Raw genomic sequence first — 26,000 nt, 5'->3', positions numbered from 1 at the left:
ATATATGTAGGCTACATCTAACTGTTTACAGCTATAAAGATAGGCCTATAGCAGTGTTATTTACAAGTATAATTTGTTTTTGTTTCTTTTTTTAATTATTATTTTTTATTATTTTTATTATTATTATTATTATTATATTTTTATTATTAATTTTTTTGCTGCCGACGTATAGGCCTATACTACCGACGCGCTACGCTAATGTCACATATTTTTGTTGTGGTTGATTTTGTATTATTATTATTATTATTATTATTATTATTATTATTATTATTATTATTATTATGATTGTTGTAGCAGTAGTAAGTTGATTTTTATCTACTGGGTTATAATTGTAGGGCTATATTTCGGCTCCCTACGTCGGCTCCAAATGTAACAGAAAAATCAACCTCCACTGACGGGATTCGAACCACGGACTATCAACACGGTAGTCCAGTGCTCTGCCAACTGAGCTAATTGTAGGGAAATTCTCATTAGCTACTGGTCAGGTCAGGTCATAGGGCTTTACGTGCACATTCGGAGCAAGCTGTTGTAGCGCACGCCTGTCCTGGGCACAAGAGCCGGCCTTGGCCGGCTTCTCCGTCCAGGACAGCAAAGGTGGGGGTGGGGAGGAGGAAGGACCGCCTGCACTGGCAGGTGCAAGGGAACACTAGCAGTCCGACCGTGGTCGGTAACAGGCGGAGGGGACTGGCTACTGCCAGTAGGAGCACTTTATACCAACACTACTATATATACGCCCCTTAAGTTAAGCCACGTACCGGAGTTGAACTGTTACGGGTCCCGATTGGGATATATAATATTGTATTCTTGTGTTAACACTCGGTCCCTACGTCGGCTCCAAATATAACAGAAAAATCAAGTTCCACTGATGAGATTCGAATCACAGACTATCAGTACGAGAGTCCGGGACTCTACCAACTGAGCTACAAGGAAAATGCCCACTAGCTAGCCTACTGCCAGTAGGAGCACTTTATACCAACACTACTGTACATACTTCCCCCTCAAGTGAAGCTACGTCCCGGAGCTGTAGGCTACGGACAGTTGAACTGTTACCGGTCCTGACTGAGTTATAATTATATTCTTGTATAAAGAACACACCCAGTTCTGTCAGTAGGAGCACAGTATACCAACACTACTACATAATTATTAATAAAAAGAGAGAAATGCTTTATTTAACGACGCATTCAACACATTTTAATTTACGGTTATATGGCGTCAGACATACGGTTAAAGACCACATAGGTCTATATTGAGAGAGAAAACTCGCTGTCGCCACTTCATGGGCTACTCTTTTCGATTAGCAGCAAGAGATCTTTTATATGCATCATCCCACAGACAGGATAACACATACCATGGGCTTTGATATACCAGTCGTGGTGCACTGGCTGAAGCGAGAAATAGCCCAATGGGCCCACCGACGGGGATCGATCCCAAACCGACCGCGCATCGAGCGAGCGCTTTACCACTGGGCTACATCCCGCCCTAATTATTATTAAAGAGAGCCTACTAATTGTAACCCGGATTCGAAACATAGGTCTAGTATTTTCATTTGACTTGGATGAGCGAGCGTAGTGAAAACAGTGCGAACTGAGATACTTAAATATAAAAAATAATCTAGGGACTGCAGCTTTAATTAATTAATGCGACGCGATGCAATAACTTCCATGTTCATATAATATTTCACACATGCATAGTGTGGTTATCCAGCAATATTAAAGTAATATTAAATTCTAACTGGTTGATTGATTCATTAATAATAATACTATTCTTGAAACATACTAACTATAATAAGTATTTTTTGGTAGTTTGACTGAAGACGAAAATTTATGTGTAACCTAAAACATTTGCGGTTTTTGTAGATAAATAATGTGGTTTTTTAAAGAAGGAAAGATAACTCTATGTTCAAATACAGGCTTTGCGAAACTGATTTTAACCAGGAAAACTAATTAATAATATTAATTATCACAAAGGACAGTCTTGATCGATGTTACACTGTATGTGACTAGATTTTTATTTTTTGTTATTAGTTTGTTCTGATTAATTGTCAGACGTTTCGCCCCCAAGCTAGTTCGCCCCAGTGAGATTGCACCCAGGTCTATTCTCCCTTACCGTTTCGTCACAAAAATCTGCCAGTTCGCCACATCGCAAATTCCTGTTCACCTCATGCTGTGTCAGTTCATAGTTAAGAAAGAACCATTTTATGTCAATAAAAAGTAATTTATGTCATTAACAAGAAAAACCTCAAAACAAATTCTTGAAATTGTATTCTGGACAGGTGAAATGAAGTTACATTCCAAATCATTACTCTAATGTCTTTAATTACGATTTGATTTCCCCCACATTTTGTCCAGACATAAAGCTTATATCTTCCGTTGCCCTGTTTTGTTGATGTTCTTGTTTCGGTGGTTGCGTCGTTTGTGCACAACTACGTACATTTGAATATTTTTGACGAATTTGACTTTTGCATTGGGACTGTAAACAAATGTCTGTCATATTCACAGAAATGTTCGTAAAAATAAAGTTAAAATGAGCAAAGAAAGCAAGATTGAACTTGGCCTACTCATAAACACGGGACATTTCTTAATACCATTTTTCTATGATTTTCAAACAAAGAAAACTTAATTTTAAAAACTATTTCTGTCTGTTCTCAGCTGTACTGGTATCTGGTTATTGAAGTCACATGATTGTCACGACGTCTGTTGGTAAAACTCTCTTTACAGATACTTGCCAAAAATATATGATCCTTATATGTTTTAACATAAATATCTTTCTGGATATCTATATATATTTATTAAAACTCAGAATGCAGCTTCTATTTTTAACCAAACAATTTTACCATTATAACCATTCATTTGCTCAACTTATTGTTGCAAGACATCATTATTGTTATATTCGTTTTCCTAAAATGTTGTCTATTAATATTGGTTCTCGAGGACTCCATTTGGAATTTGCCTTAAAATATTTTGTATAAATTATTATAAGTGCATGTTTTGTTGAACAACATACATGTTTTGATAAAACACTGAAAAATTTTGTGTTGAAAATTTTAGCTGTAAGCTATACCACTAAACATATCACTCACAGAAACAGGTTACGTAGTTAACAATATTTACTGCTGATACATGCTACAATTTTTGATGCACGTGCAGTAAACTTAGATACTTAGTGGCCAATTTAGTGCTCATGTGAAGTGTAGAAATACTTATATAAAAAGGTAGGTATTAGAATGGCAACTGTCTTATTTATATATATTGATATGCTTTAGAACTAAATGCTTATACTCACCAAAACTGATTCACCCATGATACAGTGACATAGATTCACTCCAGAACAATGTTGTTAACAATATTTACATCTGATCCATGTTCAAAACTGCTTTTAACAACTAGATTAATGCATATATGAAACAGATCAGATATAATAAAGAGTGTTTGGTTTGGTGGATACATAAAATCTGTAGCATTTCTGAATGTTGTCGTCAAAACTTTATTTTTAAAAATATGCAGGGCTACCTCTGCAACTTGTGCAAGTCGCCAAATTCGCCAGTTGTGAATTTTAAAGCCAATTTAGTTAATAGAGTGAAAGATTTAAAGTTATTCTTGGAAAATAAAGACCTAAAGACATGTACATGTAGTTAATGTTTTTGTTTCTTTTGGTGAAATGTTCAGTAAGACCAGCGTTTTATTTCTCAAATTTGACTTGATGCCCATGGTTTGATTTTGGGAATTTGAGCGTCGTTTTACAAAAATATTTTTGTTTCTTTTCAAAATATATCTTTATATATATAATAATAAAAAATGGTAACTATTTACGTTCAAATTTGGAATGTTTTACTCCAAAATTGGGAATGTAAAATGACATAGCCTTTGGAGAATGGTGGGGAATGGTGCCGATTATCAGAGTCAAGAAACATAGCTGATAAAACCCCGAAGACACTGGACAACATGTCTACCGGTAGATAGGACATGCAGTCTGAACCAAGATCAGATATATGTCTTAGTATTAAAATGTTGCCAATGTTGTAGCAGAGAACAAATATTTCCTTGAAAATTATTAAAATGTGGTTAATTTAAGTGCTATTTTATTCACCAAAGACTAAAGTTGTATAAAGATTAGTAATTGGTTAATTTGGCAGTGGACAGAGTGAGTCCAGTTGTAACTTGTAGGTTTAAATAATCATGATAAAATAACTGACATTTTAATGTTTTCTGTTTTGATATATTAGAACATGGCTGAAGCTCAAGTAAATCCAGATTTAGCCAGAGCTGAACAGACTTTGAAACAACTCTTAAATCTTGATCCTGACAGTCAAGAAAAACAGAAGAATCGCCGTCGCAACCGAAATCGGAACCGGAGACAGACAGATAAAGAGCCAAATGCAAGTTTCAACCAAAATGATGGTGCAGGAGGGGACATAATACCACCAGCAAAACTATCAAAAAATTCCAGTGGTAGTGATGAATTAAAAATGACAGAAGAAAGGAAAAGGAACAGACCTCGAAGAACAAAGAAAAATAATGCAGACGGTGGGAAACTATACAAACAAGACATTCAGTTGGAAGGAGGAGAGCCATCATCACCAGACGCAGCAAGAGGAACATCTGAATTTGCTCCTGTTAGTTCCAAGCCAAAATGGTCTCCTAACAATGCTCCAGGTCCACCTGCTCCTGATCAGTCGAAGCAGAAGCAGAAGCAGAATCAGAAGATGTCGAATCCTCCGGGTAATTCTAAACCTGTTAAAGCCAAACCACAAAAACATTTTCAAGAAAGTTCTCCCAAGCAGAGATTTTATAATTATGAAAAAAGAATGCAGAATGATCAGAACAATTCCTCAAATCCACAAGACGAGGTGGAAAAACATCTGCATGAAAGTAACGGTGCACAGGAGAGTGGTGGCCAGCAGCAGCAGGCAAATCAAGCCAGCACAAAGCAAAAAGAAAGTGAAAAACTATCGAAAAGAATGAAGAATAGACAGCACGCTGCTTCTGCTGCAGGTATGTGTACTTGTAAACATTGTGAATTTTTTTATTTAACTGTTGTGAATCCGTTAGCAATAAATGCAAGAAAAAACCCAAACATGTAATACCCAATCAACAGGTTGGTGTAATCTGAACTCTGGTTATACTGAGATATCTCAACTGACATGGTCCTGTCAAGTATATGTACACCAAAGAAGGAACAATAGAAAAGTGTAAAAAACCTGGTACCTCAATTCTGTCCTCCGACCTTTAACTTCAGCTGTCATATTTCTGTTTTGTATACTTGAAATAGCAAATTCATTACCCCCCCCCCCCCCCCCCCCCCCCCCCCCCCAAAAAAAAAATGCATAAATATATTTTTCTCTTACTTTTACTTATTCACACACTTTTTTAAGAAGTTAACACACCAGACTAACCTTCTGGTATTATGATTCATTGTCGGTGTGCAATGTACCAATATTTATATGAGACTGTAAAATTATAATTCAACTTCAATACATTGGTAAGAACGAATATATCTATTAAAATCTCATCACATTGCCAATAAAGTAAAAGTAATGTATGATGTATTCTTCAGATGTAAATCTTTTAGGTGAAGAAGAAAAGGTTGAAAATTCAATTCTGAGAGAAATGGAAAGGCAGCGTGTGTTTCCACTGAAGAAGGTAAATTGTTACTGGAAATATATTCCAGGTTTCAGTCTCTAGTGGTCAGTACATACACGTAGATTGTAATATTTGCAGGGTTATACATGTAGCACAATTTTATAGTGACACACATTTATAAATTCTCTGGTGTTTTTGTATCAATTACTTTCCTAACTGCAGTGGAACATTGGGTTTACATTATTTAAGGATTGTCTGTTATTTCTTTTACGTTCATCAGGGACAAAAAATAAATCATCTGCTAACTGTGAATCGGCGAAGCTGTTCTCACATAAGTTTGTGGATTAGTTTTTGTTCATACCCCGCTGAACGTAAAAGAAATAACAGACAATACTTATAATTAAACTTGAAACATACTTACTAATAATAACATTAAAAGTTCGTATTTTATTTTGAATAAATTTGTTGTTGTTAAAACAACAACTCTCAGAAAGACAAATTACCCATATAAAATGACGTCATCAAGTATGACGTTCCCCGACGACGTAATTTTTATGTTCATCGAGAAATTAACTAACTCTCGCTGCTACGTCTGGACCATTGGGATGATGTTACATTGTAATGATTATAATGGAAATTTAATTTTGCACATATACATATATATTATTGCTTATTTCATCTTTAAAAAGAAATCTGAATTAGTGTTTTATTATCTTTTATTGTTTTTAAATAGAGAATGTTGGTATCTTATGACTTACTCATGATTATTGCTGTTTACATTCATTTAGCATTTATTAAATAGCTAGTAAAAATTCTCCTTTTTATAATGACTAAATGTAGAAATCACTGAAGTTCCCAAGAGCGCGCTTCTTCTGCCGTTTGTGTGATTACCATCTTGATCGAGTTGTAGACTACCAGAGACACGTGTCGGAGGCCAGGCATATGAGAAGGAAGGAAGTAAGTAAATTAAAATTACATCTTATTATGTGCATGTTTAATATTAAAGGAAACTGCTTATTGTAATTAATGCAACAATTGCAAATAAAACTTATATAAATATTAAAGTAATGATGGTGTCATTCATCAACTAAATATATTTCTCATCCCAGCCAGTGCCCTACGACTGGTATATCAAAGACTGGTATGTGCTGTCCTGCCTGTGGGATGGGGCATATAAAAGATCCCTTGCTACTAATACAAAAATGTAGCGGGTTTTCTCTCTTATAACCAAATGTTTGACATCCAATAGCTGATGATTAATAAATCAATGTGCTCTAGTAATGTCATTAAACAAAACAAACTTTTCATCTACTTAATAATTCAAATGACTAACCCCAGCATTTTTAGCACTAATGGTTGTTAACAATTATAAAAAATTTCACAGATATATAAATGATGTGGCAAAAATGTTAGTACATATATTCTTTGCAAAGTCAAAAATTTTAATGTATATTTTAGTAAGGGGTTGGGCGTGGTTAGCAAAACTAAAAGTGGCCCTTTTAGCTTTTGAAAATGTTAATATAGCTTAGTTGGTAGACGACTCACATGTGTTTGGGTCATCGGATCGAATTCACTCACTGGACCCATTCTGTGATTGTATACAAAAGGCCATGGTATGTGCTGTCTAAGAAAGTGCTTGTAAAAGATCCCTTGCTGCTATTTGAAAAATGTAGCATGTTTCCTCTGAAGATCACATATCATAATTACCAAATGTTTAACAACATTAACTGATGATTAACTAATCAATGTGCTTTAGTGGTTAAACAAAACAAACTTTTGCAGTGTTCTACTTCTATTTATTAGATAGTTTGCTCTGTTACTGAATACAGCCATTGCCCCACATCTGGTGTAACAAAGGCTGTGCAATGCTGCATATAAAAGGTCTCTTGTTGCTAATTGGAAAGAATAGCCCTTTGCGTAACGGCAGCAGATTTTCTTTCTCATTATTTGTGTGGTCCTTAACCATATGTCCAACACCATATAGCTGTAATTAAAATGTGCTACCTCATTAAAGAAAACTTTTCTTGATTCTGTTACTGAGTGGGCAGGACGTAGTCCAGTGGTAAAGTGTCCACTTGATGCACGGTCTGTCTTGGATTGATCCCCGTCGGTGGGCCCATTGGGCTATTTCTCGCTTCAGCCAGTGCACCACGACTAGTATATCAAAGCCCGTGGTATGTGTTATCCTGTCTGTGGGATGATGCATATAAAAGATCCCTCGCTGCTAATGGAAAAGAGTAACCCATGTGGCGACAACGGGTTTCCTCTCTCAACATCTGTGTGGTCCTTAACCATATGTCCGACGCCATATAACCGTAAATAAAATGTGTTTAGTGTGTCGTTAAATAAAACATTTCCTTCCTTCTGTTACTGATGCTTAATTCCTTGTTTTGTAACAGGTCACCGATTCTGAAGTTCTCCTGTGTAACATGCCACCTCCGTCACCCAAGCAGCTGGCTGCTCTGGACGCTGCAGTGGAAGAGATTTTCCTTGAGCACAGTTTAACCGAGGAGGACGTACAAATGAGGGCCCAAATCGTGAAAGAGGTGGAAACATACATTAAAAAGAAACTCCCAGGTTCGTTTTCATTTAAATATTGCTTTCGATTTGCAGGGCTTCTAGCCACGATTAGATATTCACTAGTCCTACTTTATTTTAAGTTAATACAATTTTACTAAATAATAGTAATAATCAGATATGTCGCCTAAAGAGGGAGATAGAGCTTAAAAACACTAACATTGGGGGTTGGGGTGGAGTCAGGATGTTAATATTTACAAAATAGACTTAACTGCATCATTTGACAATTTAGTTTTACACTAGCCGTCTGGCATGGCAATAGAAGTTATTTACTAACCCAACATTGAATATCACTAGCTATGGGAGTGGGGCTAACACAATCTAGAAACCCTGCGATTTGGTAAAAAAAACTTGTCTATGGGAACAGCAAGTAGAATATAATAAAAAGGAAATTATTTTATAGATGGGAAGAAGTAAATGACTGCCTTGTTTTTAATGATAATTGATTGTGGAGTTCGAAACCTGGTAACGAGAAACATATGCTACACATTTTATCCGTAGTCCTTCCCACAGGGAACACCTTTTGTCATACTATGGAATTTACTACATGTTATTTATTTCAGAGCCGATTGTTTTTAAATTGCACACAGAAATGGTATCTTTTATTTATTTTAAAAACACTTTTGCTTTTCTTCTTACATCATGGGACAGACTATAGATTTGGTTTGTCGATTAAATGATTACTGTATGATTGTAATATTTTGAAACAATTTGCTATGGTATGTGTACAACTAGACTGACCCAGCCAATATAATAATATAGTCTCAAGTGAATACATAAATCAAACCCAACAAAACCCTTCAAAATGGGACTCTCAGTGAACTAGAATTTCCTCAGATGTTTTATGATCTAGAGTCGATCCTCATCGGTGAGCACATTTGGCTATTTCTTGTTCAGCCAGTGCACCACGACTGGTATATCAAAGGTTGTGGTATGTGCTATCCTGTCTGTGGGATGGTGAATATAAAAGATCCCTTGCTACTAATAGAAAATGTAGCGGGTTTCCTCTGTAAGACTAAATGTTAGAATGACCAAATGTTTGACATCCAATAACCGATGATTAATAAATCAATGTGCTCTAGTGGTATCATTAACAAAACAAACTTTTTTAATGTCTTAAAGAAATACTGCATTTCAGGGTATGGAATTATACAATATTTTTTTTTATCCAGCCCAGTTTCTAATGGTTTATAATTTATAATGTTTTGTGTGTTGACAATGTGGATTTGTACCAGTCCAGGCCTTGACCGTAACTTTTTTCAGTGGTAGCCCACCAGGCTTCCAGGTTATGAAATCTGGTAGCCCTCAGTAAATTTGGTAACACTTAATTTTAATAAACTTTTGAAAAAGGAGACAAAAAATCAAAACCATTTATTTTTATTAGGTGTTTAAGCATCTTGTTGATTGCAGAGTAACTGGAGGTGCAAAAAAAATCTAGTAGCCCGGAGGACTACCAGGTTTAAACATCTAGTAGCCCGAGTGAGAAATTAGTAGCCAAATCACCCCGGGCTACTGCTAAGGTCGAGCCCTGCAGTCCTGTTGTAGTTCTTGTTACATTCATACACTGTATTCTAGATGTTTTATTTCAGACATCAGTCTTCGGATATATGGGTCGTCTGCGACAGGTTTTGGACTGAAGACCAGTGACATTAACATAGACCTGTTTGCACCCAATGCATCCAGTGTCCCCAAGGTTCTCTCTGACGTGTTTCTTCTTCTCAAGGATTCAGGTGATTAGTTTAACCCGGAATATAAATATTCATAGATAGTAAGAAATACAATACCACTTGCTATTAAAGTGTCCAGTTCAGTACCACTTACTATTAAAGTGTCCAGTCCAGTACCACTTACTATTAAAGTGTCCAGTCCAGTACCACTTACTATTAAAGTGTCCAGTCCAGTACCACTTACTATTAAAGTGTCCAGTTCAATACCACTTAATGTTAAAGTGTCCAGTCCAGTACCACTTACTATTAAAGTGTCCAGTTCAATACCACTTAATGTTAAAGTGTCCAGTCCAGTACCACTTACTATTAAAGTGTCCAGTCCAGTACCACTTACTATTAAAGTGTCCAGTCCAGTACCACTTACTATTAAAGTGTCCAGTCCAGTACCACTTACTATTAAAGTGTCCAGTTCAATACCACTTAATGTTAAAGTGTCCAGTCTAGTACCGCTTACTATTAAAGTGTCCAGTCCAGTACCACGTACTATGTCTAGGCCAATACCACTTACTATTAAGTGTCCAGTCCAATACCACTTACTATTAAGTGTCCAGTCCAATGCCACTTAATATTAAGTGTCCAGTCCAGTACCACTTACTATTAAGTGTCCAGTTCAGTACCACTTACTATTAAGTGTCCAGTCCAATACCACTTACTATTAAGTGTCCAGTCCAATACGACTTACTATTAAGTGTCCAGTCCAGTACCACTAACAAAGCACTTAATATTAAGTGTCCAGTCCATTACCACTTACTATTAAGTGTCCAGTCCAATACCACTTAATATTAAGTGTCTAATCATTCATTTAAAGCTGTAGAGATGAATAAATTTGTGATTTCTTTTTATACATAACCTGACCTCTCTACATTAGTGCATTTCTCCCTCCCTCCCGCTCCTCGTCCCGTCCCCCCCCCCCCCCCCCCCCCCCATCCTGATGAACTGGTCCTAATACCCCAACAGCCAGTGATCTTCTATTGAGTCGTGAGTAACTCAGATCCGATCACATGTTCACTGTTTCGTCTTTCTCCTCAATTCTGTGAGGACCTTTAGGACAGAGGGGAAATACTCCTATGTTAAGGTTAAATATTCCTAAAAAGAGAAAACACCCAAGGTTTCTTTTTCTCCTCATATTTTAGTATTTAATAGGTTATCTTTGTGACACCCAATAGCCAATGTTTATTTTTGTGCTGGGGTGTCATTAAACATTCATTCATTCATTCATTCATTCATTCATTCATTCATTCATTCATTCATTAAAGGGACATTCCTAAGTTTGCTGCAATTTTTAAAGATGTTATCGACTAACAGACATTTTAACGATTGTAATTACATATCAAATATATTTTTTCTGCATAAAATATTAGTGGCTGTATATTAAACGTGTTTCTGATCGTTCTAATATTTGTACTAGGTTAAATTACATTTTATTTCCAAAAATATAATTTTTTCGTACGTACAAAATTATCTGAAGACAAAATTCCAGTTTGGGCTTCTTACAAATATTAAAACGACCAGAAACACATTGAATATACAGACACTGATATTCTAAACCAGAAATATATATTTAATATACAAGTTTAATCGTAGAAATATTTTATCGGAAACATCTTACAATGCAGCAAACTCAGGAATGTCCCTTTAATAGGTTTAATGTTTTGCCATGACTTGCCATTCTTCAGTTACGTTTGGCTGTTATCATTTGTACATTTTGCAATATTTCAGCTGGATTGTTGGAGAATGTTCGCAGTGACTTTTCTGCAATATGTCCCGCCATCCTGTTCAATCACCCACAGACTGGGGTCCAGTGTCAGATCTCGGTGAACAGTAACACTGCGTATCACACGGGCCAGCTTCTCGCTCTCTACAGCACCTTGGACCCCAGGCTCAAGAAACTGGCCGTTGTCTTCAGATACTGGGCCAAGGTAGGTAGATGTAAAGAGCAAGAAAGGATATTCCTGAATGTAGTTCATAATTGTGTAGTCAGTCTCACATGGTTTTAACCAAGGCCAAACAAAATTAATTTCTGGTCTCTGGTCAGTGCGAGTGTCGATTTTGACCCTCGCGGTATGACATCTTCGCGCATGAATTAGAATGTGCATTCTAATATGCCCTTTATTTCAGTATCAGCTATATCCACCTTGTCTGTGCAATCCATGCTTTTAATTTTTTTTTTTTAAAGATGCATCACCACATCAATTCTAGAACTTTGGTCTGACCAGAGACTGACTTTATTTTTTGTGTGGCCTAATAGAGCCCTTTTATTTTAAGGAAAAAAGTTATATATTAATTAAATTTTTCTGCATAGAATATTAGTGTCTGCATAACTCTTGTGTTTCTCGTTGTCCTAATGTTAATGGTAGCTCAAACTTGATTTTGCTTTCGACTTTTTAAGATGTTTTTTTAATGTGTACATATGTTTTATGTATAGGGCTAATGTATGGAAACAGAAATATAATTTAGTTTTTTGTTAAAATGTCTCATTTGTTTATATTCTTTTTTTCTCTCCAGCTTTGTCACCTTGACAACCAACAGGAAGGAACTTTGCCAGCCTATGCAACAAACCTGATGACTATTTTCTATCTCCAGCACACGTCACCTCAAGTGTTGCCAGTTTTATCTAAGGTAGGAACTGTCAAACTACGACAAGTTGTTGATTATTTTCAATCCCAGCACACATTACCTCTAGGTTTGCCAGTTTTGTGTAAGGTAGGAACTGTCAGTCAGACAAGCGATTGACAATTTTCTAAGCCAGCATGCATCAACTCTAGTATTGCCAGTATTGTCGGAGGTAGAATCTGTCAAAAACATGATCATCATAGTCCTCATATATCTAGATGCTTAACCTTTAGACTACTGGATTAATTTTTGACAAAAAACAAGTTGAGTGGGTACAAGTTTATAATTTTTATTCACATATATTCACAGAAATGTTTTATAAATACCAAAAATAAAGTTAATATTTGAATCGGTAAGTATTATTTTCGTGCGTTTTTCTCATTTTTATGAAATTTTAGATCAGTTAATGCAGAAAATTTAAAAGTCCTGTTTACTTACGGGCATTTGTGACCAGCTGTCCAATATTTATGTCCATTATTCCTAATAACAGTAGTTTTGTTACCAGAATTAAAAAAAAGAAAACCCACTACGATTTATATCCCAATATTTGGTGATTTTCTTTGTTGGTAAAACCATCAAATTTATCATCAAATTAGCTATTACAATCAGCTATCAATCCCTGAAAATGACCACGATGTGCCGCCATTGTTGTCAAGCAAAAATACTTGCCGGAAACAACTTTTTGAACTAAAAATTCCAAGGTATTTTCCATTGAAAAATGAAAACCTAAAGCAGCCATAGTGTCAGTAAGTGTTTCCTGGTTTGTATTTCCTGCATTTCTGGTGAGTGTTGTGTGCAAAATGGAGGGCAATATGAATTTGGGAATTCACTGTATACAGTACACAGTATATTGACTGGCGTGACGTTGGGCAAGATATCTCGCCTACAGTAGTCAAAAGGTTAAATCACTAATTTGTTTCTTTTCCTTTGAATATTAATTAAAGCAGGGCTTCTAGAATTTTTATAAAATCTACTTGCCTTGGGATCAGTGATTTAAAAAATTTACTAGCCACAATTAAAAATTCACTATCCCTACTTTACTTTAAGTTAATATAATTTTACTAAATAATAGTAATAATCATAATATGTATTGTGTCACCTAAAGAGGGGGATAGAGCTTAAAAAAACAAACATTGTGGGGTTGGGGTTGGGGCAGGATATTCATATTTACAAAACAGACTTAACTGCAACATTTGACAAAAAAAATATATAATTCACAAGCCGTCGGGCATGGTAATAGTAGTTATTTACTAGCCCAACACTGAATATCACTAACCATGGGAGTGGGGCTACCATAACCTAGAAGCTCTGCTAGCCGTCGGGCATGGCAATAGTAGTTATTTACTAGCCCAACACTGAATATCACTAACCATGGGAGTGAGGCTACCATAATCTAGAAGCTCTGCTAGCCGTCGGGCATGGCAATAGTAGTTATTTACTAGCCCAACACTGAATATCACTAACCATGGGAGTGGGGCTACCATAACCTAGAAGCTCTGCTAGCCGTCGGGCATGGCAATAGTAGTTATTTACTAGCCCAACACTGAATATCACTAACCATGGGAGTGGGGCTACCATAATCTAGAAGCTCTGCTAGCCGTCGGGCATGGCAATAGTAGTTATTTACTAGCCCAACACTGAATATCACTAACCATGGGAGTGGGGCTACCATAATCTAGAAGCTCTGCTAGCCGTCGGGCATGGCAATAGTAGTTATTTACTAGCCCAACACTGAATATCACTAACCATGGGAGTGGGGCTACCATAATCTAGAAGCTCTGCTAGCCGTCGGGCATGGCAATAGTAGTTATTTACTAGCCCAACACTGAATATCACTAACCATGGGAGTGGGGCTACCATAACCTAGAAGCTCTGCTAGCCGTCGGGCATGGCAATAGTAGTTATTTACTAGCCCAACACTGAATATCACTAACCATGGGAGTGGGGCTACCATAATCTAGAAGCTCTGCTAGCCGTCAGGCATGGCAATAGTAGTTATTTACTAGCCCAACACTGAATATCACTAACCATGGGAGTGGGGCTACCATAACCTAGAAGCTCTGCTAGCCGTCGGGCATGGCAATAGTAGTTATTTACTAGCCCAACACTGAATATCACTAACCATGGGAGTGGGGCTACCATAACCTAGAAGCTCTGCTAGCCGTCGGGCATGGCAATAGTAGTTATTTACTAGCCCAACACTGAATATCACTAACCATGGGAGTGGGGCTACCATAATCTAGAAGCTCTGCTAGCCGTCGGGCATGGCAATAGTAGTTATTTACTAGCCCAACACTGAATATCACTAACCATGGGAGTGGGGCTACCATAATCTAGAAGCTCTGCTAGCCGTCGGGCATCGGGCATGGCAATAGTAGTTATTTACTAGCCCAACACTGCTAACCATGGGCTAGCCGTCGGGCATGGCAATAGTAGTTATTTACTAGCCCAACACTGAATATCACTAACCATGGGAGTGGGGCTACCATAATCTAGAAGCTCTGATTAAAGGAAGGAGATATTTGTTTAACAACAGCTACTCTCAGAGACAGGACAGCACATACGTCAGCCTGAACACAGGTTGAACAGGGGAAATAACAAATGGGTCCATCAAATGGAATGGAATGAATGAATGTTTAATAACACCCCAGCACAAATCTGTCATACAATTCATGGCTCCTTGATCAAGGATTTTACCCCGAAATAACTATCTGGATAAGCTATACATACTCTTGTGTCTTTTATTTACTTCAGTTCTAACCAGGTGAATATTTTCTCCAATTTCATTTTGGAACATGTGATAAACATACCGATAGTGTGTTACCAGTTTAAAATAAATTCAGTAGTGTTTCTCTCTTGTTTCTGTATTTTGCTAAGATTATTTGTGTTTAATTTTAGGAACTTCCAGACAACCCAGAAGAAACTGAACAGTCTTGTGTGTATTTTGAGAAAATCAAGCAAGAAGTAAGTAAAATGTACCTTGATTCATAGGATCCAACGCCCTTGGTGGATCCATCACATTTTCCCCCATCACATCTATTATATATATTATAGGGTACTTAACTTAATCCTCAAGTCAGCAGTCATTATTTGTTTGCATAATGGATATATTTATTTTGTGGGTTTTTTTTCACAGAGTGACTCATGGGTCTGTCACAACACTCAAAGTGTTGGAGAGCTGTGGCTTGAACTACTCCGATACTACAGTCTGACCTTTGATATGGCCAATGTGGTCATTTCCATCAGAAAGACTTCTCCTGTCGCAAGAAGTGAAAAGAAGTGGAATTCAAAGAAACTGGCAATAGAAGGTAAGTCGGATCATGACGTTTGGTTTCTTGTACTCAATCCTTATTGGCAATGGAATGCTGTAAACAGCTTGTCAAAACAAAAGTTTTGTTATTCAGTTTAAATTAAAGCAAATAATACATTATAAATTTGATATCTTATTATGCATGTTTATTAGTTGTAATTCTCTAAATGTTTATTTAATTATAATAATATTAATTTTTATAATTGATTCATCATTTAAAATAAGAATATGGATTACAAAATGTAACTTTATCTTGAATTAAACTGTTGAAAATCTTATATTTGCATATTAGTGTAAGTTTAATATTATAATTCTGATATACAACAATTATAGATCAGTCTTAATGTTTCACCCATATGTTTTGCGATATGTGAATAAAATCATATTTGTTTTAATTCTGAATAATTATAAAAATTTAAATTAGACCAGTACTAACAGTGCCAATAACCATCTTGTTTCATTCTAGATCCATTTGCTACAAAGAGAAATATTGCTCGCACTGTGAGCAACTCGAGAATTTATGAATATTTTCAAGACACATTGAGAAAAGCATATCACTACTTCGGCTTACCGAGGAAAGCAAATGGAGAATCACTCATACCTGCTGCTGCTCTGTTGAAAATGGTGGAAAAAGCAACAAAGGAAGAAATGCGTAAAGACGAACAAGTAGAAGCTGCTTCGGCTGATGAATCCGGTGATGAAGATTGCAAAAAGACGACACTAGACAGCAAAACAATCCATACCATTGACAACAAGACTTCTGAGAAACAGAGTAAATCTAATGAAACTGCTGAAGATACTTCAGAACAGCTTGATCCTGATACTGACTCGCATAAATCAAGGATACCTTTGATAGATGAAGCTACAAAAGAGAGTGATGACGGTATTATTAACCAGAGTAATGACTCGGCACATTCCAGTTCTAATGTTTGTGAGCCAGTCGATGATCAGACGATGTCAGTGACTGAAACAATTTCAAGACTCTCGGTTGATGATGAATCAAGTGACAAACATCATCTGTGGCAGTTTGCTAAAGATTTTGCAGAAACAATTATACAGAATGCAGTTGGTGAGCTTTGTGAACAAAATTCCACCGAGTGTGTCAGCGATTCTGAAAAGGATCGCAGCACAGTTGTCATGGATACTCCTAGTGAAGTCCCTAGTTCAGAGGCCTTGGATGTATCAGCAATCAGCTCCATGATCAAAGATGAGGATTGCTGTTATGAATTCACAGAGAAAAATTTGACAGATGGAAAGGTAAGATTTTGAACAGTAAGTCCATTAAACACCATGATTGTAGTTTTTGTTATAATAGTGCAATTTTGAAAAGTAAGTCTATAACACTATTTTTTAAAGCTATTATTGTTATAACTGTGATATTTTGAACAGGGTGTCTGTAACACTATAGTTTTTAAAAGCTATTATTGTAAAAGTGAGATTTTGAACAGCAGGTCTATAACAATATAGTTTTTGAAAGTGATTTTGTAATGGTGAAAATTTGAAGTTTATTATTATAAATAAACATTGTCCTGTGTTTATTCAGTATTTAATATTAATTATAAAATTTGTTTCATTTTTGTCATTAAAACTCAGAATCCAAATTAAGATTGGATTTTAAAAAATATCGGGATCCAAGTTGGACTCTATACTCAAATTAGAATTTGGACACAAAATGCATGCAGTTTTATGGTATTAGAGTTTAGAATAAATTTCAGTTTAAGTCTAGACTTAATCACTGGATTTGATTTTGTAATGTTGTTTAACTTATGGATGATGGTGGTTACTTTGTAAATTTTCACAAAATCGACTTATATATTGTTTGTAGTTAACTCTTGATATATTCTGTAGGGTCCAGCCATTATCTGTGGTTACTGTGAGAAGGAAGGTCATCTGAAAACAGCTTGCCCTGATGACATGCTACCTGACCTAAAACCACTGCCGCCACCAGACAAACAGTTCTTCAAGCTACTGACCAATACTTTGAAACAGGTGCCAAGTAAGTGCTGTAACCTGATTAATAATAATCTATTTCTCATTCCAGCCAATGCTCCACAACTCGTCTAACAAAGGTCGTCTGTGAAATGCTACCATATAAAAATTCCGTGCTGCTAATCAGAAAGAGTATCCCATTGCATAGCAGCAGCAGGTTTTCTCTCAACTGTGTGGTCATTAATCATAATTAACTAAAGAATATACAAATTGCAATATTCTTCCATATATATATTTAGCAGTGGTTTCATCTATGAAGTACACTCGGTCTTTGTGGTATAGAGGTTAAGCCATTGGCTGGTAGGTCTTGGGTTTGCATCACTCCGAGCATGTTCAAAGCTTCTCTCTCACTAATCACTAACCCACTGTCCAGGACCATCTAGATAGCTGAGGTGTGTGTCCAGGACAGAGTGCTTGAACCTTAATTGGATATAAGCACGAAAATAAGTGTAAATGAATAAATAAATATAAAGTACAGAAAAATATTCATCAGATATCTATGAAAATAACAGGCTGTTCTTTATCAATATGAAGTTGCAGTTCAAACTGTAGCCCTTAAAGCCGCACACCCTAGTTCCATCCAGCGAAAATAAATTATAATTTGGTTAATCTACAAACCTGTAACACACTTAGATCACGTTTTTATCAAATGGAGTTAAAAAGCAGGTTTTATATATACTCTTCAAAAAAAGAAACGCAAAAGGGTACAAATGGGTTATAACTCCGATTTTATGTTTCCTACCGGTTCATGCTTTGTGAATATAAGGTCATTGCATGTCCCAAACACATTCCCACGGTTACATTCGATAAAACGCAGCTACTGTACAATAAAGTTCCAAAATGTGAATATTCGCAAAAACGCAGCCACGTGCAAACCATGTCACCACTGCACGTGCGTTGTCTGCACGTGCAACATGAACACCGACAGTATAAAAGTGCAGGGTGTTCGCTTGCCTGGCCTCTGTATCTGGCCGACAGTTGACAATCCAGGACATGCCACGTCTCAGTGAACCGCAGAGAAACAATGCCATCGGCCGACTAGACGCAGGCGAATCCAGAACGGCCGTTGCCAGGGCATTCCATGTGTCCCCAAGCACCATCTCCAGACTGTGGGACCGTTACCAGCAACATGGATCAACACGTGACCTCCCTAGATCCGGTCGACCACGGGTCACTACCCCCGGGCAGAACCGCTACATCCGGGTACGCCACCTTCGGGAACGATTGACTACTGCCACCTCCACAGCCGCAGCAATACCAGGTTTGCGCAGGATATCCGACCAGACCGTACGGAACCGCCTATGTGAGGTAGGAATTCGTGCCAGACGTCCAGTTCGAGGTGTCATCTTAACACCACAACACCGTCGACTCCGACTGCAGTGGTGCCAGATTCATCGACAATGGCCTCAACTGCAATGGAGACAGGTGTGGTTCAGTGACGAGTCCCGATTTCTGCTCCGACGTCATGATGGAAGATGTCGCGTGTATAGGCGTCCTGGTGAACGTTATGCGGCAAACTGCGTGCAGGAAGTGGACAGATTTGGCGGGGGTAGTGTCATGGTGTGGTCAGCCATCTCACACACTGGCAGAACTGACCTGGTCCACGTGCAGGGCAACCTGAATGCACAGGGCTACATTGACCAGATCCTCCGGCCACACATCGTTCCAGTTATGGCCAACGCCAACGCAGTGTTCCAACATGACAACGCCAGGCCTCACACAGCACGTCTCACAACGGCTTTCCTACATAACAACAACATTAATGTCCTTCCTTGGCCATCGATATCACCGGATTTGAACCCAATTGAGCATCTATGGGACGAGTTGGACCGACGCCTCCGACAGCGACAACCACAGCCCCAGACCCTGCCCGAGCTGGCAGCAGCCTTGCAGGCCGAGTGGGCCACCATCCCCCGGGACGTCATCCGTACTCTGGTTGCTTCAATGGGCAGGCGGTGCCAGGCAGTTGTCAACACACGCGGAGGCCACACCCGGTATTGACTCCAGATGACCTTGACCTTGGTGGTGTGTCCTATCACTTACTCACAATGGACTAGAGTGAATTGTGAACAATCCTGCAACATTTGGTAATTATCGGACTCACCATTCAATAATTAAATCAATTCTCCAAATGTTACGACAATGTGGTTTTGCGTTTCTTCTTTTGAAGAGTATAGATAAATACCATGGGAATCCCCATGTCCCAATTGCTTGAAATAATTTTGAAAGTTTGTATTCTGATGTCACCGGTAGATGTCGCTCGAAGCACAACAATGCCTATGTCACGACAAATTTCACAGACTTGGGGTGCGTTCTTTTCACCTCTCCTGGACATGTTCCAACTGTTCTGTCCTGGTTGTATCCCCTCTCCAGATATCGTAGGACTTAGCAAAATTATTGGTTTTAAGGGTTTGTAACGTTTTGTATTGAGATACTTACTTGTCTGAACTTTATTGTTACTGAAAATGTTCACGAACTGTGAAGAAAAATCTCACAAATGAACAACAACAAATCGGATGTTGATTGCGCAAACCGTGCACGAGAAAACAAACCGAACCAAAATGATAACGGTCGCGTGGTATACCAACGTCTGTGACATTGAAATGGAAATATCCCAGTCTAAAAATAGATTAGACCTTGTCTGCTCAACTTTTTTTTCTCAAACGTGCGTCCGTTTTTCGGAAATACGAAAAATGCATTTTGTGGTATTACAAACACCAGGATTACCAGCATTACCAAAAAACACTTCAGGTGAATGGAAATGTATATTCTAAATAATAAACGGTAAGTAAAGTGCAATTTTATTTGTGAAAAAATGGGTTTAATAGCGAAAAACAACGCCGTAATGGTTAACAACTAGCCGTAACTAGGGTGTGTCCCTTTAATGTTTTTTTGCAATAATATAAATTTATATAATAATTACTGCTGTAAATTGAAATTATTTGGATCAGGAAGAGGCAATTTAAACTGTAACCCATAATGGGTTTTTGCAATAATATAAATTTATATAATAATTACTGTGGTAAATAAAATTATGTGGATCTATTTTTTTATAGGCATGTAATTCAAGGTATAATCATTACATTAAATAAGAGAAATGAATAAATAGTTTTAGTCAGTATACAACTTTGAGATTGCCCCTTTAACATGTGTTTGACAAAATATTTATTTTTTACTGGCAGTAATATTCTGTGTTTATCATATAATATCTTACATTTTCAGTGCAATCAAAGTATGTGATATTTTTCAGATCACATACTTTAAGAATTTGATAACTTTGCAAATTAGTCGAGGTCTTGGCACTAGGTTTATTGACATTTAAGCAAACATACTTGAGTGACACTCTATGATTGACGTATGCATTCATAGTCATCAAATAAAAACATTTCAATGGCAATTTGACACTGAAAGCTGCCCAGCGTTTAGAAAACAAAAAACGTTAGGCATAACTTTATTTTGACGTAAGGACATCCAAAATGACGTCATTCGAGTTTGACGTCATTTCCATTCAAAAATACACCGCTCCACATATTCTTACGTCATTTGAATATCTAGTAATGGCAGACTGGAATTAAAGTTGCGTGTACAGTTTACAAAAACACGTTTTATTAAGCTTGAGCTTATATGATAAAGAGATTATTACCCTCGTGTATTTCGGTATCGTCAATATCATATATTAGGAATAAAAATAATGTATTATGCTCGCCAGAGGCTCGCATAATACAATTTTTATTCCTAATATATGATATTGACGATACCGAAAAACACTGGTAATAACCTCTATTTACGTTTTCAGAGGATTTTGGTCCATCATATCACGAAGTACAGGAACGAAACCAGATTCTACAGGAGCTTCAATACTTCATCAATTATACATTATATGAAGGTAATATTGTCCCATGTTTTTTGAAACAACTGTATAAATTTCATCTGTTAATCACATCCGATGCCATATAACCGTACATAAAATGTGCTAAATGTGTCGTCAAATAAAACATTTCCTTCTTTCCTTCCTGTTAATCACATGATTGTACACATATGTATGCATTGTATTTAAAATAGTATTTTAGATTTTATTTCAATCTGTTTTCTTATGCAGAATTTTTAACCAGTAGAACATTGCATGCTATAAAACTAAAACATTATACATAAGCACTTACATGTGTACTTTTAATGTATTGTGTTCTGTCTGGAAATATCATAAATGATTACTCATATATTGGTGCTATTTTGTGTTTGGCTTTCCATACACAGTCACCAGAAATTGACATTTGTTTGTTATTTACTATATTTAAAAACAGTGGATTAATATCAAATTGTTAAATTCCAGATGCTGAGCTTTGCTTATTTGGATCTTCCTGTAATGGGTTTGGTTTTGTTATGAGTGACCTTGACATCTGCATGACATTTCACTCCAAGCCATCTGGCAAGGTATGCTATCAGTTAGTGGATCTAAATCAACAGACAGTTAACACAGATACGCTTTGCAATTGATATTTTATATATATATATATAAATGCTTATATGTTAGTGGCATTCCCTGAACGTGCTACATTGAAATTCCACATGACAACATTTTAATTTACATTTTCCTGGATTATAATGCTGCATCTGTACTTAAAAAAAAACTTCACAGATGCAGTCACAAATAGAGACTCATTAAAAGTACTATACCTCGGAACTTTTGATGAATATATATTTTTAATAAATTTGAATTGTTTAATGTTTTCAGTATTCGTCAGTTACTAATGTTCATTACTATCCATTAATAAATTTTAATTGTTTAATGTTTTCAGTATTCGTCAGTTACTAATGTTCATTACTATCCATTAATAAATTTTAATTGTTTAATGTTTTCAGTATTCGTCAGTTACTAATGTTCATTACTATCCATTAATAAATTTTAATTGTTTAATGTTTTCAGTATTCGTCAGTTACTAATATTCATTACTATCCATTAATAAATTTTAATTGTTTAATGTTTTCAGTATTCATCAGTTACTAATGTTCATTACTATCCATTAATAAATTTTAAGCAGAGACAGAGCTAGCTCTAGGTTAACACAAAGTTTTGCCAAATTATCTATTAAACTTCAAAAATGGCAGAAAACCAGTTATTTTTTAATAAAATGTAGTAAAATTAGTTCGCCAACTTAAAATAAAATACACCAATTGTTTTTTTGTGTCGCCAAACTGCGAATTTATCGACTGCCAGAGCTAGCCCTGTTTTGGGGATACAGAAGACTTCTACAATTGTAATGCTATATTTCTGATCATTTAATATTTTGTAGGACCTGAACTACCCACATATTGTGGAGCAGCTGGCCAAGGTGTTGAAGGAACACAGGGGCCTCTACAATATACTTGCCATTCCAACAGCCAAAGTTCCCATCGTGAAGTTCAAGCACCGCAGAAGTGGTCTGGAGGCCGATATTAGTTTGTACAATACGCTGGTAAGACATCTACTAAAATAGTGTGGGTAACATTATTTTGTGTAGCAACTTAATATAGTCCAGTGTAGAAAATAGGTCTTCATTAAAAAAAATTAATATAAAATACTGAAATGACTTTTTAAATGTTTCGTTTGTGATTTAGGTTAGCCTCTGTAGTTATTCGATATAACCCAGTAGTTTTCAGTTATTTGTTATCTTTATCTATGATATTTATATCATAGATATACACAAGGCCATTTTAACCGTTTCCAGTTGTTCTGACTGCTTATCCTCTTGATTTATACTGCTGACCGCTTTCTTCGCAAGGAGGGGCGGGATGTAGCCCAGTGGTAAAGCGTTTGCTTGATGCATGGTTGGTCTAGGATCATTCCTCGTTGGTGGACCCATTGCGCTATTTCTAATTCCAGCCAGTGCTGCACAACTGGTTTATTTCAAAGGCTGTGGGATGGTGCATATAAAAGATCCCTTGCTGCTAATCGAAAAGAGTAGCCCATGAAGTGGCGACAGCAGGTTTCCTCTCAATATCTGTGTGGTCCTTAACCATATGTCTGATGCCATATAACCATAAATAAAATGTGTTGAGTGCGTCATTAAATAAAATATTTCCTTTCTTCCTTCTTCACAAGGAACGTTTTGCACTCAGGTTCAGTCGTCTAAATATCATGCTAAATATTGTGTACAGAGATGAATTCCATAAATATTTCAAAGGCAATAGAAGCTGCCACTTAACATAAAAGTGACTATGAGCTATTTACATGGTGGTAATATTTTTTAGGGAAAGCCTAGTGTAGGGCCACAACACCCCATCTAAACTTTCCACTGCTCAGCCGGGGTTACATCTAGTTACTAAATAATAACAACTGTGATTGTTGTATATTGCCACTTGTATACCATCAAAATGTGATGGAGCGCTAGCTTAAGGGTGAGCAACTCTAAATGTTTGTGGACAGCCTATACCAACATTTTTCAGATCATTTACTAGCATAAAGTAACTGTATGATTCTCTTGATATTATGATAATTTTCATGGAATTTATTCTCACATAGAAATGTAGATTGAATAGCATGCAAAAGTGAATGGTGGGTATACTATGCAATTTTAAGTCAGAAACTGAAATAGTGTCCGTAACATTTATGAACATGTCCAATGCATTGATAAGTCAGATACTGATATAGTGTGCTTTAACAAGTATGTACAGTTTGCAGAGAAATCAGATCACAAAAAGAGTGTTTACAACTAACAATTCAACAATAAAAGTATGATGTGATTGAAATTGTAACAAATATGTTTTTTATGGAATAATCTACAGATTGAAAATATATTTGTTAAAATCTTTATATGTTTTTGGTTCTTTTTGCATATCTTAAAAGGGCTATGTGAAAGTTGTATACTGTATTGGGTATTCATTCTCAAATTAACTGTGCAAAGATTATGCATGAAATTGATTAAGTTACAGTTATTTATCACAAATAAATGTAAAAAAATAGCAAATAATGACATTTTTATTATTATTATTATTATTAATAATTATTATTATTATTATTATTATCTCTAACTTAGTCTTGAAATGTTTTTGTTTTTATATTCAGGCCCAGCATAACACTCGCCTGTTAGAGAAGTACAGTCTTATTGACCCCAGAGTAAAAATACTGGGCTATGCTTTCAAGGTGTTTGCTAGGGTAAGACTATTTATGGCTATTTCTCATTCCAACCCAGGCTTCATGACTGATATAGCAAAGGTGTCTTGTCAAAGGATTTATTTTTAAAAATCCCTTGCTTTTGGATTTGTTTTCCTATTTAAATACAGTAACACTTTCTGAATCCAGACTCCAGTAATCCAGAAACCTCACAATATGGACAGTCAAAAGAGAATTCCTCATTAAAGCAAACCTCTCACTATGCACAGATGTACAGCTTCTGACACTGAATGATCTTTACCTAAAAGAAACATAACAAAATAATAACAATTTGCTTTAAAACAGCAGATCTATAAGCTTTTTAATACAACATATTTAAATGCTTTAAAAAAAAAAAAAGGACAATAATTAAATCTGCATATATTTAATTTTCAAATATTTATTATTAATACAGTGTGAACCCCTCTAAAGTAGACACCCTTGGGACCAAGACCAATGTCTGGTTTTAAGAAGGATCCGATTTAGAAAGGTCAAGTTCTGTCCTGGTTTTTTAAACGGGACTGGGTAAAAGATCCGGTTTTGAGGAAATTCTGGTTTACAGAGGGTCTGGTCTTGAGAGGTTTCACTGTAATTACAAAGTACACATGATGTGGATTATTTGATTTAACTGTGTATCAGATTGTTAAGCATATATTTAAGACTTGGTCTCTCTTTATAGGTCTGGGAGCGGGATCTAGCTCAGTCGGTTGAGTGCTCAAAACAAACGGGATAGGTCTAATCACTGATGAGTTATTTTGTTGACAGGTCTGTGATATTGGAGATGCATCACGCGGGAGTCTGTCATCATATGCTTATATTCTGATGTTGCTTCATTTTCTACAACAATGTGACCCACCTGTAGTCCCAGTGTTGCAAGAGGTTGGTCTACATTTGTTCTGCATTTTTCCTGTGTGTATGTAAACTCAGTATTTCTTTCGTGTGTGGTAGAGTGCTGGACTTTCATCCTGTGGGTCCATGGTTCAAATCTCCTCAGTGGAGGTTGACTTTTGCCAACATAGGGGTTGGTGTTTTTTAACATAAGAATACAATTATAATCCAGTCAGGCCTCATAACAG

The 26,000-nt window shown here is 36.5% G+C and overlaps 1 protein-coding gene across 3 annotated transcripts in view; it reads left to right on the top strand.

Moving 5' to 3' along the window:
* The first annotated feature begins 1,892 nt into the window (after nt 1-1,892).
* LOC121376007 (terminal uridylyltransferase 4-like) overlaps nt 1,893-26,000 on the top strand; it is a 47,221-nt gene continuing 23,113 nt past the window's right edge. For all 3 annotated transcript variants that reach the window (XM_041503763.1, XM_041503762.1, XM_041503764.1), the window contains exons 1-17: nt 1,893-1,991; nt 4,223-4,991; nt 5,569-5,639; nt 6,420-6,536; nt 7,979-8,156; nt 9,746-9,886; nt 11,603-11,802; nt 12,389-12,502; nt 15,395-15,460; nt 15,633-15,804; nt 16,273-17,063; nt 17,655-17,802; nt 21,592-21,681; nt 22,126-22,226; nt 23,087-23,248; nt 24,838-24,927; nt 25,690-25,803. In XM_041503763.1, coding sequence (XP_041359697.1) covers nt 4,226-4,991; nt 5,569-5,639; nt 6,420-6,536; nt 7,979-8,156; nt 9,746-9,886; nt 11,603-11,802; nt 12,389-12,502; nt 15,395-15,460; nt 15,633-15,804; nt 16,273-17,063; nt 17,655-17,802; nt 21,592-21,681; nt 22,126-22,226; nt 23,087-23,248; nt 24,838-24,927; nt 25,690-25,803 — 3,321 coding nt within the window. In that variant the 5' untranslated portion in view covers nt 1,893-1,991; nt 4,223-4,225. The remainder of the gene's footprint in view (nt 1,992-4,222; nt 4,992-5,568; nt 5,640-6,419; nt 6,537-7,978; nt 8,157-9,745; nt 9,887-11,602; nt 11,803-12,388; nt 12,503-15,394; nt 15,461-15,632; nt 15,805-16,272; nt 17,064-17,654; nt 17,803-21,591; nt 21,682-22,125; nt 22,227-23,086; nt 23,249-24,837; nt 24,928-25,689; nt 25,804-26,000) is intronic.

The sequence above is a fragment of the Gigantopelta aegis genome, chromosome 6, assembly GCF_016097555.1.
Source record: "Gigantopelta aegis isolate Gae_Host chromosome 6, Gae_host_genome, whole genome shotgun sequence".
NCBI classification, from domain to species: Eukaryota; Metazoa; Mollusca; class Gastropoda; order Neomphalida; family Peltospiridae; genus Gigantopelta; species Gigantopelta aegis.
Note: the sequence above shows the minus strand (reverse complement) of the source record. Positions and strands in the feature narration are given on the sequence as shown.